General features: G+C 40.2%; 1 protein-coding gene across 1 annotated transcript in view; it reads right to left on the minus strand.

The window, feature by feature from the left end:
• Positions 1–328: 328 nt before the first annotated feature.
• Positions 329–17,158, minus strand: part of E2F3 (E2F transcription factor 3) — a 41,652-nt gene continuing 24,822 nt past the window's right edge. Inside the window, exons 2-7 of the mRNA XM_065629026.1 lie at positions 11,712–11,823; positions 8,768–8,987; positions 8,040–8,198; positions 5,285–5,399; positions 2,354–2,489; positions 329–1,663 (exon numbers count right to left, since the gene is read on the minus strand). Coding sequence (XP_065485098.1) covers positions 1,398–1,663; positions 2,354–2,489; positions 5,285–5,399; positions 8,040–8,198; positions 8,768–8,987; positions 11,712–11,823 — 1,008 coding nt within the window. The 3' untranslated portion in view covers positions 329–1,397. The remainder of the gene's footprint in view (positions 1,664–2,353; positions 2,490–5,284; positions 5,400–8,039; positions 8,199–8,767; positions 8,988–11,711; positions 11,824–17,158) is intronic.

The following is a 17,158-nucleotide window of genomic DNA, read 5'->3' on the forward strand; positions in this document are numbered from 1 at the left end:
AGTTCTTTATGTGTTGCCCTTTATACATTTGTTATATTCCAAAACTCACACAGTCATACAGTTTTCTTATTAGTACTGTGACTTCTTGCCTTTTCATGTGTGAGCTTTCATAGCAGCAACTCAATGGTACCAGAAAACCTACATACATAATATTCTACTACAGTACAAATAGTACTAATTTTCTGAGTATGACAGATAAGCACAACAGTAATGCAAACAAAAGGATTATATGGGCATCATCTAATCAACATTACATTAAGTTAGCCCAGAACATGGCGACATATTTTACACTCAAAAAAAAATCATGTAAGACTTCTTAGAATTCCTCTCACGTTCAAAAAATAAATATTGGTACTATACTATACTACCAAAGGTCTTCAAAAAATAAATGCAATTCAGTTGATGTGGTACTTACAGCTATGTACTTTGGAAAAAAATTAGTTCCGTTTTGCTGGCGAAGAGAATTATAAAAAGCTGTAAGCAGAGGAAGCTAACCCACTGAGATAAATATGATATATTGAACAAAGCTTGGCATAAGTGTTTTCCATAGAGGGAAAAACCCACAGTGCATCTCTAGTAGGCACTTAACACAAAGCCCCACTTAGTACCACAAAAAGTCATGTACCAGTTCTAATGCACACTGGGGGCAGTAAAATTGAACTGTGCATCTTCGTTCTAGTTTAAAAAAACAACCCACAAAAACTACTTTCACACACACACACAAGCATTTTTAAAAATCTGTGATTACTACAAGAAGTGGCAGAACTTTATACTTTTCAATATTTGCAATATACACTACATTTACAGTGTATTTTTTTTATTAAAAGCTTTTAAGGACATAAGTATTCGACCTCATAATGAGACATTTACACAGCTCAAAATGAGCATTATGACTGAAATTTAAACATTCCCACAAGTAGCTGAAGAATCCCATTTCACACTTTTGCATTACTTCATATTTATGGTTTGCCGCAGGTACAATCCATGTTGTGACACTCAAAAGACATGCATTCTCTGTAGAAGGCACGACCTGAAATACTATTATAAAATGGTTATTTAGGACTAAGCCAGTTCATGGAGCCCTTCTCCATAAGCCCACTTGTCACAGTAAGCAGAGACTGGGGGAGTGTGAAGACAAAACATTTTATGGTCACCTGCTTGCACTTGCTGACTCAACAAGGTGCTGGAGCTCAGGGTCAAGGAGAAGGCCTTGCTGTTAAAGCCTTCACTTGTTCTTTATAGTATTTTAGCGAGTATTTCATTAAAATATCAGCACTGTTTGAGAGCCTAGTTTATTTAATAATGCTCTTTTATAGTAAGTAGAGGACAAATCTGAATGATGGCAGGTTTTTCGGTTCCATTAAAAACGATTTTGATACGGACAGCATTTAAGAGAATCAGCTGTATATAAATTCATCCAGCAGTGAAGGAAGCTTCTCTAAATCATGAGCATCAAAGAGGTCACTGATGCCTTCTTCATCCCCAAGGCTCAGCAAATAATCTTCCTGAAGCAGAGGAGGCAGCAAATTCACAAACGGTCCTTCAAAGTTTGAGGGAATTTGGTCCTCGGTCTGTTGGAGAAGGTTGGCTGGAGAAGCCAGTGGAGAGATTGTTGCCATATTTACTGAGCAGTCACCTTGTCCTGAGTTAGCAGAAGCCACTTCTGTAAGAGGAGGGAGAGAAAAAATAAAGATGACACATTTAATCTAACTAGAAATATTAGACGCAGATCAAACAAAGTAACCACTGCATAAGGAGCCTTTCATAAAGTTTCATTTCAACAAAAAATGGCCTGTGTGTAATTTCTAGCTTAATTTTGACGCGTTACAAAGGGCTTCTGAAAAATACTCGCATTGCTATCACCACTGAGCTTTCTACTAAAAAATTATTTCACCGTGTTTAAATAACTACTGGGGGAAAAAAGACAGATCAAGTGTAGTAAGAGATGCCCATTTTTCCGTGGAATTCATAGTCAAAGTGAAAACTTTCTAGGCAACAGATGTCATCAGTGACCCTGTGTAGCTGCATATATACCCATATGCAGAGATTTCTGACTCTTGTGTTCAGGTGAATCTTTGCTGCTACTGTCCTATTTGAAAACACAAAAGCAACAAAATTGTTCATTCAATACTGCATAAGCTTTGGTTACATATGATATGCAAATAGGAAACTTATTTTAAACAATCAGTGTAGAGGAAAACATCTTCCCCTATACACACTAGAAAGGCACAGTGGAAAATGGAAAATAAAAAAATAAAGCCATAAAATAAGAGCTGGATATCTGAAGTTCAAAATGAAATCTTGAATGAGAGCATGAAGGAAGGCCATTAGCATTACAAAGAAAAAAAATTACCTTTGGAAATGGTTTTGGAAATATTTCCGTTGTGGTCCTGACTATAAGCTTTCATGGGACTGAGGGCATCGTTTTCCTCTGGGCACAGATAAACTTCAATAGGTCCTTGAGTACTAGATAAATGGATCAATGCACTCTGCTAACAAAACACACGTCAGCAAGGTGTTACACCAATGAACAAAACAGCATACTGCCAATACGGAGCAAGTTCTTCTCTAGAGGTGTGAGTGTTTAAATACATTTCTTACTAATCAAAAAAACCTGAAATCCCCCATGCACTTTTTTTTGAAGATGTGAAAGGCTTGGCTGATGTGTCTTGTAGACTGGCAGAGAACATAAAAGCTTTTCCCACTGTCTGTAGGGCACAAATCTCAGAAGCCCACTATTTTATGTGTTATATCATAGCCAGAGAGGTATGAAGGATTGAACTAACAGTTTCTTACAACCACAGTAACCTGGAGCATTCTGATGGAATGGAATTATGGGATGCAAGCCACAGGTTTTGCTGTTATTCATAACAATATTCTTAGACATATTTGTGTAAATGTTTCTGATTTAAAAGAATGCCAAAATGTCCTTCTCACTCACCCAAAAACATTTCAGCACTAACTCACACTGAACTCAAATAGCTGTATGTAAGTTCCCATGTGTATCAGGGAAGTTTTTCCAAACAACAAAAAAGGAAAATACATATTATTGTCTTCACCCAAACTTGCTTATGTAAGTCCTTCTGCCCCCTCAAGGCAGCAGCAATAATTTTGATAGTGTTTCTGAATAACAGGAACTCCTAATTAATCTCAAGAAATAATCATTTCTTAACTTTCACACATTGGTGCAATACAACAAGATGACATATACAGACAGAAAATCTGCAAAGTTGCTTTTAGTGTTATGATGGAAAATCATAAATTACTCTGGTTAAAAATAAACCTGCTCCAGCTGTATTGCATTAATAGTTTTAAAAGGCATGAATACAGGCATTACATACCTCTTTGCAGACTTGTTTCGAACACATTTTATTGTGCCCTGTTCTGACTTTTACGTAGCATAATAGTCAGTGTTTACAAATATGAAGAACAACTACTGAACAGGGATACCCCGGGGCACAGAAAACAGTTAGGAGTACTCAGGGCAAAATGCTATAGATAATTAGAAAAAAGCAGATGGGAAGAGCGGGATTTGGGGAAGGTACTGTTGAGTGACCAAGGTATGCAAAAAAGACACTGAACTGCAACTGAAAGTGCAAGCAAGAAACAGGACTTTACTGCCTGAAGCTGAAAATTAAATGAGTAAGTTTGGTATAGGGGATAAGGAAGGTCTAGGCACTAGTTTGAAAGATCATGTGCATTGCCCTCTACCCACCTGATTTCACTGAATTAAAAACCAAAGCATAGTGCCTAAGGGAAAGCAACAGGAAAGCAAGCAATGATAACAGCATATATTTATGGATATTGATAAAAGATATCCTTTCCTCACTGCAGCAAAATGATTTATTCTTCCAAAACCTGCACCAAGGTTCAAAGGGGAAATTAAAGACAATGGCAGGGAGCAGGGGGGGGGGAAAAAAAAAAAAGTATGTAAACTGTAATGGGCCTAATCAAGTGGAGAATGATCTTAGGAAAAGAAGTGACAGGGAATCTGGAGTCTGCTCCTGCCCACCTGGCAGCAGGTAGCCCTGGGTTCAGTGGAACCAGCCCCAACAGGAGAGATGGAGGAATAACGTGGAGTATGAAAGCCTGCCCAGAGGAGGTTGGTGTTAGCCCTGTCTCTAATTGCTCCTTGAGTGAAGAAATCAGGTACACTTTTTGAATCTCTAAAGCAGTGGCATGTGCAAATTATTTACGTTTGCCCAATACATTTGGGTCTGTCATAGCAACTGGGAACTGTAAAGCAGCTCACTTGTACCATCAAGAGATAAAAATCCCAGGAACAGCTGAACCATGTGGTTCATGAACCAGGAGAGGAGAGAGGAAAAGTAAAGCTACTCCCTAAGGATATTTTCAAAGGAAAGCCACTCGAAGCATTTTTCTCTGTAATTGTGACATAGGTTAAAGAAGCAGCTAAGTTACCCGAGTCACCTACCTGAGATAAGGAAACAAAACAAAATGAGGGTGGAGGAATGAGAGCCGGACATCTCGTACACAAAAGCTGGCACTCAGAGAGAGACTGTGCCTTGAGTAGCAAGGGGCAACAGAGGAGCGACACAGATGAACACAGACAACTTCAGAAATAGAAGAACTTATAATAAAATATGAGAGGAAATCCCCATCCCCTGTGGACTTCAGAAGGGCAAACAAAAAGTGCACTAGCAGAATGTACGAAGTTATACATAGATATGTACAATCAGTGTCAATTAGGCAAAGAAGACAACGGGAGAAGGAAGGGTGAGAATGGATTCCAGGAGTAAAGCACAGGTTTCTACAACAACTTTAATACTTCAGAAAAGAAAATCCTACATGAAAACACATCTCAATAAATTAGGATATCAGTAATAGGAGTCATCAGGATGCTTAAGGCATTGAGTTATCCATGAACTTTATGACAAAAACTACATAAAGCTAAAAAACTAAGAGCTGAGTCTTTTAAGAGAAAGATTTTACATGGTTACTAATGGGAAATTTCAACCATCAAGGAAGAGCTGTCCTTTACATAACATATGGCAAAAGAGGATAGTGTGGATTACTCTGAAGTAACGCTGGAATTGAGAGGAAAGGAACAAGGAATTATTGCCCTGTGTAAATTGATTTTTAAATTTTCTCTTTCCTTTAAAAAAAAAAATCTCTAAAGTTTGTAAGACAGATAAATATAGGACTGTATGCCAATATAATCCAACTTGGGCATCAGTTTACCACAGTAAGATTCAAAAACACACTTGCTTCATCTATAGAAAAATTATATATAACCTGGCAGGAAAAGCCAGGTTCTCCTTACCTCCACTGGGTCAGGCACTTCAAGTCTTGTTTCTGGAGGAGCTTTCACAACTATAACAGTTTGGTCTTTAAGGCCACTAATTTTTCGAATATCTTGATATGTCACATAAGCTAATGTAATCACCGTTAAGGACTCCTCCAACTCAGGTTACAATATATTCAGACTATCAGAAGAGGCAGAAGTCTTTGAATTATTTTTCCATTTTCTCGTGGCTATGTTGCTCTTAGCCCAAAGTTTTCCATTCTCTACACTGGTTTTGATTGCAGTGAAACCGTGTGAGAATTTGCCTTTGATCTTACAGCTGGGGCCGCTACTAAGTGACAGAGGGGATTCTCGGTGCTGAGTCCTTCTATTCTTCTTTACATGCATAGAGCTACATGAGCCAAAGCTCAACAACTTGCCATTACCCACAGACTGCAAGAAGAAACGTTTTTAGACACTTGCAATCAAAATGCAAAGAACTGGAAATCATAGAAAACGTGTAAAGGAATTTATAGATGCATGTTATATTTCCAATATAACATCATCAATACAATAATAATTTCAGGTTTTGTAAACTTTTAAATATTCGTATATGTATATATTAATTTATACTATATAAAATTATATAAAACCTGTTTAAACAACTACTTTAAATAACATTGCAGAAAGTTGATTTCTGCATAAGCACGGAATGAACATGAATATTTTGCTGTTCAACCTGAATTTGTCTAAATCAACACGTGTGTTTTGGTGGGTTACTGCACAGTGGTGCTTCACTTACTGACCTGCACAACCAAGGTATCACAGAGCTTGTGGTCACAAACTGCGAAATGGCCATGATTGCATGCAAGTGGTTCCAGCTCTTCAGTTTTGTCATCTGTGAGCTACCTAGCGTAATATTAATACCATACAAATAAAGAGCCTGATTTATTATTATACCTTATTATATATTATTATACTCTCGGGGGATATAAATGTGAGCAATTTTGGTAAATGTCTACTGCTACCATAGAGTAAAACAAACTGCCCAAGCTCAAAACACCAATACAAAGAACATCTTACTTGGACCAAATGCACAGTAACAAGTCAGGGGGCAAAATGACAGGTCAGCTTTCAGGCAAATGGCTTTTATCAAGGCTTCTACCACTCCTTTAGCGAGGTTTGGTAAGGTTTGCAGAGTGCAAATTACAGCAACAGCAGCTGTCATGGTACCAACCAAGGAAAGGATTGCATGGTTTTCAAATAAAACAACAATCTTCATTGCTGTAGCTGAAGGCTCCCTGCACTAATGCTGGGCATATTTCAAAATGCTCAAGGTAGCAATCAGTTACTCTTGATTCTATTTATAAGGGAGAGGAGGAAACACACAGCTGGGGCACAAACAATGTTTTGGCACTACCTAATCATGAGGGAAAAGAAAAACATTTTCAAAAGCAGAAGCTTCGCCTTCGGAGATGAAGCAAAGGAAGAAAGAGGCTTCTCAGCTCTGTGAGTGTTGAGTGGGCCACCTCATGTCAGACTTCAGTGAGGTGAGTGAAACACCACACTGGGATGGACTCAGATTCATCCCCAGGCTTCGCTTCTACATTCCTTCCTCAATAATCACCAGTATTATCAGTAAACTTGCAGTCACGGAAGGATTTGTGGAATATGCTCTCCTAAATCCAAAAGCATGAGGCTAACACGCTGCTAATGCTGATCTTTCCTTGCCCATATCCCCATGGGAGCCAGCAACAGCAGGGCAGGGATCTCCATCACAGCACTAGAAAAACAGAGAATTGTCATGCTCAGTTTTGCTTTGCTTAAATCTCTTCATGGATCAAGGCAGCGCTGACCCTAATCCCTATGTCACTCAGGGGTCTTGCTTTAACACGCATTTTGAGATGCGAGCAAAGTCAAAACACAATATTGGCACAGTTCACACTACTTTTTGCTGACACTCCCATAGTTATTTCCTATCCTTCAAAACAGAGAATAAGTCCACCTTATTAGATGCTCTTAAAGAACTACTTACTATTTAAAGTAATAGAAGTTTTCACATCAGCATTTTATAAAATGCTTTCTTCTGTTGCTAATAGGTAGGAAATGCAGTGAAAATGGGAAATGGTTATTTACAAGGGGTATTAGCAGCAAAAATACCGCAAGTCATATGAACCTTATGCAACTGAGTGTTGCTGTTACACTAAATAATTTGAGAGCTCGTAAAACCTTTATCTGTGATATTCTATTATAGATTCCCTAACCAGAGAAATCTAAAAATTCGTTGCAAGTTTCAGAGTAAACTGACTCTTAAATTTATTTTCCTCTGGGTGTCTGTAATTTATATATGCATCAGTTTAATGTAAAAAAAAAAATGCATAAAGTAATGAGTACACACACAATTCTTTGTTACCTTAGCAAAGGCTTTGTCTGCATGCCTTTATGATTTCTGCAGACATAAAAACGGGGTTTGCTCTGGGCTCAAAATAGTTGAAAAAGCACGGAGTTTAGGAGGATGTCACTCAATCATCTGAATTCTTGGTTCTACTCTATGTGAACATGGATGTTAGTGGGCTCCTTCACACACCTTTTTTTTTTTTTTTTTTTGACATTCCAGGAGCATAACAGGTACAAGCGGCTTAGAGTAACTTTTATGTAGAACTATGTTAAAACCCATTATCCAACTTCTGGAAATTTCTGATGCTTCATATCACATCACTTAGAGGAATTCTCCTAATATTATAAGGCACAGCCAGGAGACTGACCACCTTTGAGATTTTGGCAAAAAGGATATCTCTGATTCTCCGAGTCCTCTGTCAGCAGCTTGAGGTCCAGGGTGCAGTTTTGGATTAGCTCATCCAGTTTCTTCTCTTCCTGAGTCAGTTCGGTCACCTCCTTCGTGAGGCCTTGACGCTGTGCCAGCATGCCACCATCCTCTGATAGGCTGCAGCCCCTATGGGTACAGAGGAGGAAGATGCTCTTTCAGCATTTGTAAAACTTGACCCCGTGCTACGGGAAAGGGAAGAGGCAGGCTTTTACAGAGCAGATCAAGTCCTCAGCTCCTTCTCCCTAAACCTGCCCATAGCAAGTCAGCATAAACTACGTTTTCCCAAAAAAAAGCATCTTTTTATCATGACAACACATTTTGGATCTACCACCAAAACAGAGAAGTTGAACATTTCTAAGTTCTTCCAAAATTTTGTTTGTAATTCGCCTTCTAACCACACCCTAAAAAAGACTGAGGAAGGCAGTAGGTAGAGATGTATACCTCAAAGCTTATTCCACTTGCAAAAGAGTTAATCCAGTCTTCAGACAAAATGCTTGTTTCTAATTTCCCTGACAAATGCTATTCATACACTGAAAACTTGCCTTAACAGAAAAACAAAGCTTTGTTGTGATAGAAGGCGTTTTGGATAATTGCTTGGAGCAAAGCATCAGAATGGAAGGTGAGAGAAAGAAACACTGCTGCTCTGTGACAGTGAAATCAGCCAACAGGAATGGAAAAGGATAATGAATACTCACATCCACTGAATGTTGTTTTTGGATTTTTTCTTAATGAGATGGATGCCTTCCAGTACATTGGTGATATCATAAATCCTCCTTTTTTGTACCTTGAGGACCTCTGCCGCTCTGTTCAAATCTAAGACCCCATCAGGAGACTGGCTCAGCAACTGAATGAACTTCTTTGTAAGAAGGCCAAGTGATGTATCATACCGAGTCTTTTCTGAAGGAGACTTTGGAGCTTGGAAAGAAAAGGGAAAAAACAAACAAACAAAAAGACAAAAAACCCAAACAGATAAATCAGTTTTCTCATTTAGGTTCCAAAAGCAGCATCCAGAAATGAAAGGATACTACATATTACAAATATTTCTTTCATTTTTACTGAATAAACCTCTCAAACCTCTGCATTAAGACACAGTTTACCAGTGGGTATTTATTTGTATTTCAAGATGTACTTTTCCAAAAGTCACAGGTACATGAGCAAATACGTACTTTTTTTTTTTAATGCAAATATTTCCATTAGCCTGATGGATACATATAGCAATACTCTACTTAGGCTTTCACTATGTGAATTCTTAACAGTATTTTTAGGATCTATTTATCCTGGCAGCAACACCAAAAATTCCCCTGACTTTCCTTCAACAGGCTGATAGCCAGCTTTCAGCAGGGTTTGATTTTCCCCTCTTGTAAGATAAGTGTTTCACATGCAATGAAGCAGGACTTAGGTGTACTTCAGTGGGTGAACACAATGACAGATTCCATCAGCGTCAGACGCCACGGCTTACAGAAAACTCAAGTGAATTAGAGGAGATTGACGCAAGATACAGTTTACAATCATCATTTCTCCATAACCAAACAATGCTCAATCTGGGCAAGAGTATCCACTTATTTTAAATTAGAAGTCGGCAAATGGCTTGGATCTTACTAGACAACTCACTGTTTTCACACACAAAGGTAGCGTCTATATACTCAATAGATGAGCTTTTAAGAGTTTTAATACATAGGTCAGAATAATTTCTAATTCTAAACGTTAAAGGCCTTCGTGTCAAGGAAAACAAGCCAGCCATGATTAGAAGTCTGCTAGGCTGGTACATGTCAAACCTTTCATTTGCTTTAAGTATTATTATGCAGGATGGATCTTAGGCTGATGTGGTGGTCATTTGCATGTTTCCAAGGTTCAAATCCCATGCTTAATGGCAGAAATCAGTCAAAATTTAAATTCTACCTGAAAGCAAACCTTTAGACTACCCTGAAATATTTTGAAGGATATGATGGCTTTTCAATGAAAACCAATTCATTGCCAGCTGGCAAAGAGAACCTGCTGTATCTCATTCTGTGGTAGATTCAGGGCTTGTCTGCACTGGGAAATGGAAGGAAATTCATATCAATTAGGTGACCTTGTGAATTTAGAACAGGGTGGTTTTTGTTTGGTTTTTTTGTTTGTTTTTATTTGGGGTTTGGAAAAGAATAAGATCAGAGTGAGAAGGGCAAGAGGCTATTTGACCCCCACCTAAAACGGCATGTGCTCCTGATCACGCAGAAAGGAACAGCCTCATCAACACTGCAGCAGCATCCTATGCTCCCAACGGTACTGAATTTCTGGGAGAATGCACTTCAATTTAAAATGGACTTCATTTAGCTTAATGGAGTTTAGTTTAATTAAAACAACTGCGGTTGTTTAACTTGTCTGCTTTCAGTTCGTATCTTCAGCTAATTTAACTCTTCCCATCTGCCTCAGTGGAAACAAGACTTAGTGAGGAGGGACAAGTACTCCTTCACATCTCTTGCTCTCCCATCACTACCACTGCTGTCCCAGTTCTCCTTTTTCCCCCATTCCCCTCCCTCTGAAAGCCTAATTTTCCTGCTGAAATCCCCCAAACAAGATGGCAAGGCTACACCCCACAGCTCCTGTTGCAAGAAACCTACTGCCCAAGGCAATACAGATGTGCAAAAATTAATACCTGCAGCAACTAAGCAGTAGCAGTAATAATCCAGTCATACTGCAGGGAGAGAAGGCAGCTCAGAGCCCACAAAAAGCATTTAGCGTGCAACGCTACTGGGGCACAGCTACCGTGCTGTGCAAACCCCTGCCTGGGGAACAGAGCCCTGACAATCATCTGCTGAAGCTTCAGCAGGGAAGGAGGAATGCTGGCCTGATTAGCCCTTCCTAATAACTGAGCATCTGAACCCATTGTAATATCTTGATTCCTCAGCACCTACCTCTCCTAAGCTTCCCCAGCTGCTAGAGCAATGAAGATGATGAAGGGAGTGGAGCATCTCCCTTATGAGGAAAGGCTGAGGGAGCTGGGGCTCTTTAGCTTGGAGAAGAGGAGACTGAGGGGTGACCTCATTAATGGTTATAAATATGTAAAGAGTGTCACGAGGATGGAGCCAGGCTCTTCTTGGTGACAACGAATGATAGGACAAGGGGCAATGGGTGCAAACTGGAACACAGGAGGTTCCACTTAAATATGAGAAGAAACTTCTTCTCACTGAGGGTGCCAGAGCACTGGAACAGGCTGCCCAGGGAGGTTGTGGAGTCTCCTCTGGAGACATTCAAAACCCACCTGGACACGTTCCTGTGTAACCTCATCTGAGTGCTCCTGCTCCGGCAGGGGGATTGGACTGGATGATCTTTCGAGGTCCCTTCCGATCCCTGACATTCTGTGATTCTGTGATGTCCTTGGCCGAGGAAGAGGCCCTGGACTGGCGAGGCTGCAGGCAGAGGGACAGACCCAGCAGCTCTGCAACCCTTCAGCAGCTCTGCACCAAAGCCACACACGCTGCAAACACCTTATGCACTGCCCGGCTGCGGGGCTGAGTATCTTAACACATACATCCAGATGAGGACAGTAATAAACAGTTTTTTAGCTAGGTAACACAGCCTGTTGTACTGGTTCGCTCTGATCTGAAGACAGTAAAAGAAAAAACTCTGTGCCATACAGCGTATGACAAGTTTCCTTACTTTTTGGGCTATCTGGACTTCTTGTTGCAGCTCTTCCTTTCCCCTTTGGAGTCTTCAACCCTTCAGCAAGATACTGGTGGCCACTTTCGCCTAGCTCCAGCCTTCGTTTTGCCTGTTAAAAAAAAAAAGTTGTGTTTTTTTTTTTTAAACTGATGCATTGTTAGGAAGTGTATTTCACTTCATCGAACACAATGCTGGGGTTCCAGGAAAGGCAGGCAGCAGTGAACTTTTCGCAGCAACGTTCTGTATCAGTACATGTTCATACTCTGTATTCATCACAAGGGAATCTGGATATTTATGGGAATCCAAAGGTGGACTTCAATATTTCATTCTCAAAGACTAGGTTGACAGTTTTGTTTGGAAAATTCAGCCATTTTTTTTTAATTTGAAATGCTGGGTGACAATCATATGACCTGCTTCAGTTTAGTCTGGACCTTTTTAAATATATATGAAAGATTTCTACCTCCACTTGAGTTGAGAACATTTCAGTTAGAAAAAAAAAAGACAAACAATCACACAGGCATGCACCCACAAAGCTACATTTCTTTTGAAAAATTCCTTATATCCACATAAGTTTGTGCACAGGTAGTATCAGTGCAAGTCTCATCTTTCCTTTCTCATTTGAAAAGATGGTTTTGAAAGGACCAGTAACTGCCACTACCGTAAGCTTTCCATCAATGAAATACGAGACATGACATCAAGAGCAGCATTGGACAACTCTTCTCCTCTGCTTGTCAACAATTTTTGTCCTCATTGAAAGCACAATCACTACATCTATTTCATATTAACTAGCACGTTTGCATTAAAGCTGCCTACATAAAAGCAAGGAAAAGCAGAAGTAGTATCACAAAGATGATGCCTGAAAATCAGCAAACTGTTGCATTCAGCTCAAAGGAAGGTTGTTTACATCTTGAAAAATAAAAATAACGAATGAAACGGTTAAACTATGCAACACACAGACAAACTGCAATGAAAACCACTGCCAATATGATTCTTGTTCCTTGACAGAAACACAATCTACTGTCTTTGAAAATAATTCTATACTCTGGCATGCTACTCAGGTTACTGAAATTAAATCTGGGGATACTCGTTATCCTAACAATAGAAAGAACATTACCTGGAAAGACACAGGAAAAAGAAGATAAAGAAGTTTTACATCTAATAAAGTTTAGCCAAACAACTGTTTACAAAGAATGGTGTTTATTCAGTTAGGTAGAATAATTCAGAGTATTTTATTTGCTTGCACTTTAGACTTGCCCCAAAGGGGTTGGATCATATTCTGCTCCTCAGTGAACCAAGATAAAATAATGCATTCTGCTACGGAGTTGTAGGCAGATATTTCTGGATAATGGATTTAGTTTATGCATTTTACTTGGGGTCTGTGATCAACAAAAGGCTCTAAATAAATCAATTTATATGTATTTACTTATGGATAGCTAACTAACATCTTTGTACTGGGCTCCGTCTGCAAACCTCAAACTTAAAGCACGTGAAACTCATATAAGCCCACAGTGTAACGACGTGTCCAGAGTGCTCAAGCCACTCTTCTCTATATTTTGTGCAAAGGAGCAAGGCACTAATTCACCAATGACAGAGCGAAACTGAATTAACTGCACCTGCAGCTTCTGATGGCGTGAACACCTCTGCTCCTCTCCCTGAGAAATCGGCTCTGTAATCCAAGGACATAGGCTTTAAAAAAGGTCAACTGTTAACAAAAGCATCCAGCTAATGTGTTTATCCAATGTAATTGGATTAAATTAAGATTACAGCTATTCCACAAGGAGAAATACATTTCACACTTTTTCTAAGTAAGTGTTTTTCCACCCTGAGAACTATAAGAGAAAAGGAAGGAGGGGCGAAAAGGGAACAATCCAGGGCGTGGGAAGACTAGGCTAAAGGGATACAATTAAAGATAAAAGAGAATCTCAAAACCAGGTGTGAGAAGGAGGAGAAACGCTAAAGACCTAAAATCCAGAGATTTGCAGCAGCTCCTCCATCAGAAGAGAAACTCCGGTTTGGACTACACATCAAAACTTTGTCTCAACTTGTTTTCAAGACACAAACAATGGTATTTTGCCCCTGCTTCTGTGGTTAAACACTTACAGCTTTCTCCTGTGAACTTCAAATAATCAGGTTTGGTAGTGAGAGAACATAAACAGTGTCCTTTGGCTGCACCCAGCAGCACGAGCCCCTCCGTGTTGTGCTGGGGGGTGTCACAAAGAACACGCTCTTGTGGGTCTCACCAGCTTACCCCATACCCGGGGGCAGCACAGGAGTATTGACTGGCTTCTGGGAAAACACCAAACAGCAGAGACAGCACTACAAGACAGTTATTTTGTAGGGCACAAAGTACACAGAAAACCACAGAAAGATAGCGAGGAAAATATTTTAGAAGAGTTTAAAAGAGCTTGGCGGAGTCACTGAGAGGCAATTTTAGAGCAAACCCTGGGGAATGTTGAGCTTCTGGCCAGATGTTACACGTCACTCAGCAAATGCTTTCTTCCCCTTCCTGTTTTACAAACTTCATAACTGATAAAATGCAGCACTGAAGTGGTATATTCTCCCAATTTCTTCTTCCCTGACTTACAAACCAAGGATTTTCTAGTGCCTTTTCCTCTGCACTAGAGATTCCAGGTGACTCTCAGTTTCTCTCTCTCTCATCTCCAAAATTATTTATAGTCCTTTCTGATATCAGAGTTCCCTTGAGAAATCACAGGATCTGTGTTCAGCAATCAACAGAATCAGTAACTCTTAAAAAAAATATTTATTTGCATAACTTGTTTCTGCTACAGCACTAAATTTGTTGTTTGCAGTACTTGTACAAAGTTTTCTACAAATTTTGTATTGTCTTTATTTGCATTACGTGATCAATCACAGCATGCAGAATCTGCTGGGATCTGCTAAGAAGTACAAAGCCGAAGGGACACCAGCACAAAGCATCCCAGTGACAGGGGAAAATAGGAAGCATAGAGACAAAGAACTTCTCAGCGACATGAAACTTTAGTGCAATATATGAAAGTCAGATTCCTCAGATGGATGGTGAAAGAATCATAAAGCACACTAGGCAACGAGACATGTAACATCACAAATTGATACATCCAGCAAGAGACAGAAAAGTCACACCACAGCATCCTGTTGATCTGAACCAGACACCTACCTAGTCCCTTGGTGGAGAGAGAAAAATTGTGGCATCAACTGGTTTTATTCAATTTTCTCTTCCAATACTACAAGCAATTCCTGATATAGATACAACTGTGGATCCACTGTTCAGGGCAGACCACTAAAACCAGGTGGCACCTCAACTCCTGTGTAGTTTGCCCTTTTAGCTTCAATCCCCCCCCTTTTTTTTTTTTTAAAAAAAAAAAAAAGGAAAAAGAAACCCAGATCGCTGCCACAATCAACATCGGGGCAAACCTGCAAGAATGTCTTCATAAGAACATTTATCTCTATAGGAAAACAGTTTAAAAACTACTAGGATAAGCTAAGTATTTTCAAGTAGGCAGAACCTGATGCAATTCACTTTACAATACTCAGTCTCAGAGATTAAGAACAGGTCAAAGGCACACTACAGAAGGCTGGAAAAAGAGCAAATGTTGCTTATTATAGATTGAAAAAAGAGGTGGAAGAAGTGCAATCAGGAAATTACAGCCCGTTCCCCTTAATGGGCTGTTGTGACTCCACAGCTACCTGAGTCTAACAGGTCGCTGCCACCACCTCTTCTGTGTCCTCCCTCCACCCCTGTGCTCTCCCTGCTCCCCTTTTGTGAGCAGCATCTGACCAATGGGTCCTCATCAGACCCTGCAGGGAAGTGGCTCAAGGTGTCACAACCAGCAAAAAGCTAACCCTCCTCCAAAACAGAAGTGAGGAGTTTTCTGCCAGGTTCTCCCTTGTGGGTGACTTATCTGCACCCAGAGCTGCTGATCGGGACAAGTAGGGCACCCCTCATGCCCCTTGCAGCATCAGCTTGGCATTGGAGCGGCTTTGCTTTTGTGTCACAAAGCAATCAACTTCAGTCCTTGAGGAAAGAAACTGGCACCAATTAAAAAGAAAAAAAAAATATCAGAGTGTTTCCTTGTATGAGCTGAACAGAGTGCTAAGCATCAGGCAACAGCCAGCACTGGGTTTTGTCAAGACAGAGAGGGAAGTGCCATGGTGGGGGACGGCCAGCATTGGTTTTTGAAGACTGCACAGAGTCCAACCAAAGCCTCATTTTTGATGAGGCTCATATTTCTAAGTTTGAGGGAAGAAGCAGTAAAACATCCTCTCATTCTTTCCAGTGATAAAACCATGGAGCATAACTTTGCCAAACTATGTGCATTAAATTTTTTCCTGCTAGATGTCTCCCTCAGCTTTACGACTGGGCACAAGACAGTTGCACTATTTGCAAGAGACAGACCTAAGAGAAATTATGTTACCTGTGCCACCTTCTGAAAACCCTTTGTCTGAATTATTCCTGCACACCTTATGCTTTAGGAGACACAAAATTTAACAGAAGGATGACCTGAGTTGGGCATATTCTATTTCCTCAAAATCCCAAATTTAAAAACACTTGGAAAAGCACAGCCAGTACATTTTCAATATAAACATTAACAGCCAAACTCCATTTTAAACTGCAAGTGCCACAGCTCTTGGGGCCTGCCCAGGCTATGCATGTGCCACCTCCTGGGAGGTCCCACCCAGGACGAGATGTATCTAAGACCCCTGCTACCCTAGCAGGAATTCAGGGTACGTGAGAGCAGTAGCAGTCTGATTTAAATACTAAGGGACAAAAGGTGAACTCTGAATGAGAGCAAAAGCAACTTGGGACAAAGCCTGCTGAGATGGGGACAGAAGATAAAATAATTTATTCCAAAAAACTGGCATGAGAGGCTGGAAAACAAACTCCAGCTTAGGGTTGACTGGGCAGGAAAAATAGGAAGACTGGAAACGACCAAGCATAGCAAGGAATAAACTGTGTATATTAAGCGATAGCTGACAGTGAACCAAGAAGTAAGCCAGAGAAATGTGTCACTGGGCTCAGCTGTGTCTCCATCCATGTCTCAGAGTGAGGACTAAGTTGAGCGAGTTAAGCCAGGGCAGATGACTAAGCCCGGCATAGTCTCTTGAAGATATTACAATTGCTAGGGGCAGATAAAACAGCAGCTTTTCTCTGTGTCACCACAATACTGATATTACTGGGGAGGGGATGCAACCCTGTGCAGGGAGCACAGATAAATTTTGGCTGCAGCAAGGAAGTCATAGCACAGACTCTTTAACAATCCCCATGCACTTTCCACAGGCTTTCCTCCATGTTTTCAAAATTAAGCAGCCACTTAAAAACACAATTTAAAAGCTGAGGTTCTGAGGCATGACCTCTAGATAGCTGCAGAGAAGAAAGCAAAACACCTTACATGAAAACGTAAATTAAGCCGGAGCTTAATGAGGGAGGAATACAAGAGAAGCGGCAA

This window comes from Caloenas nicobarica, chromosome 2 (genome assembly GCF_036013445.1).
Source record: "Caloenas nicobarica isolate bCalNic1 chromosome 2, bCalNic1.hap1, whole genome shotgun sequence".
Taxonomy (NCBI): Eukaryota; Metazoa; Chordata; class Aves; order Columbiformes; family Columbidae; genus Caloenas; species Caloenas nicobarica.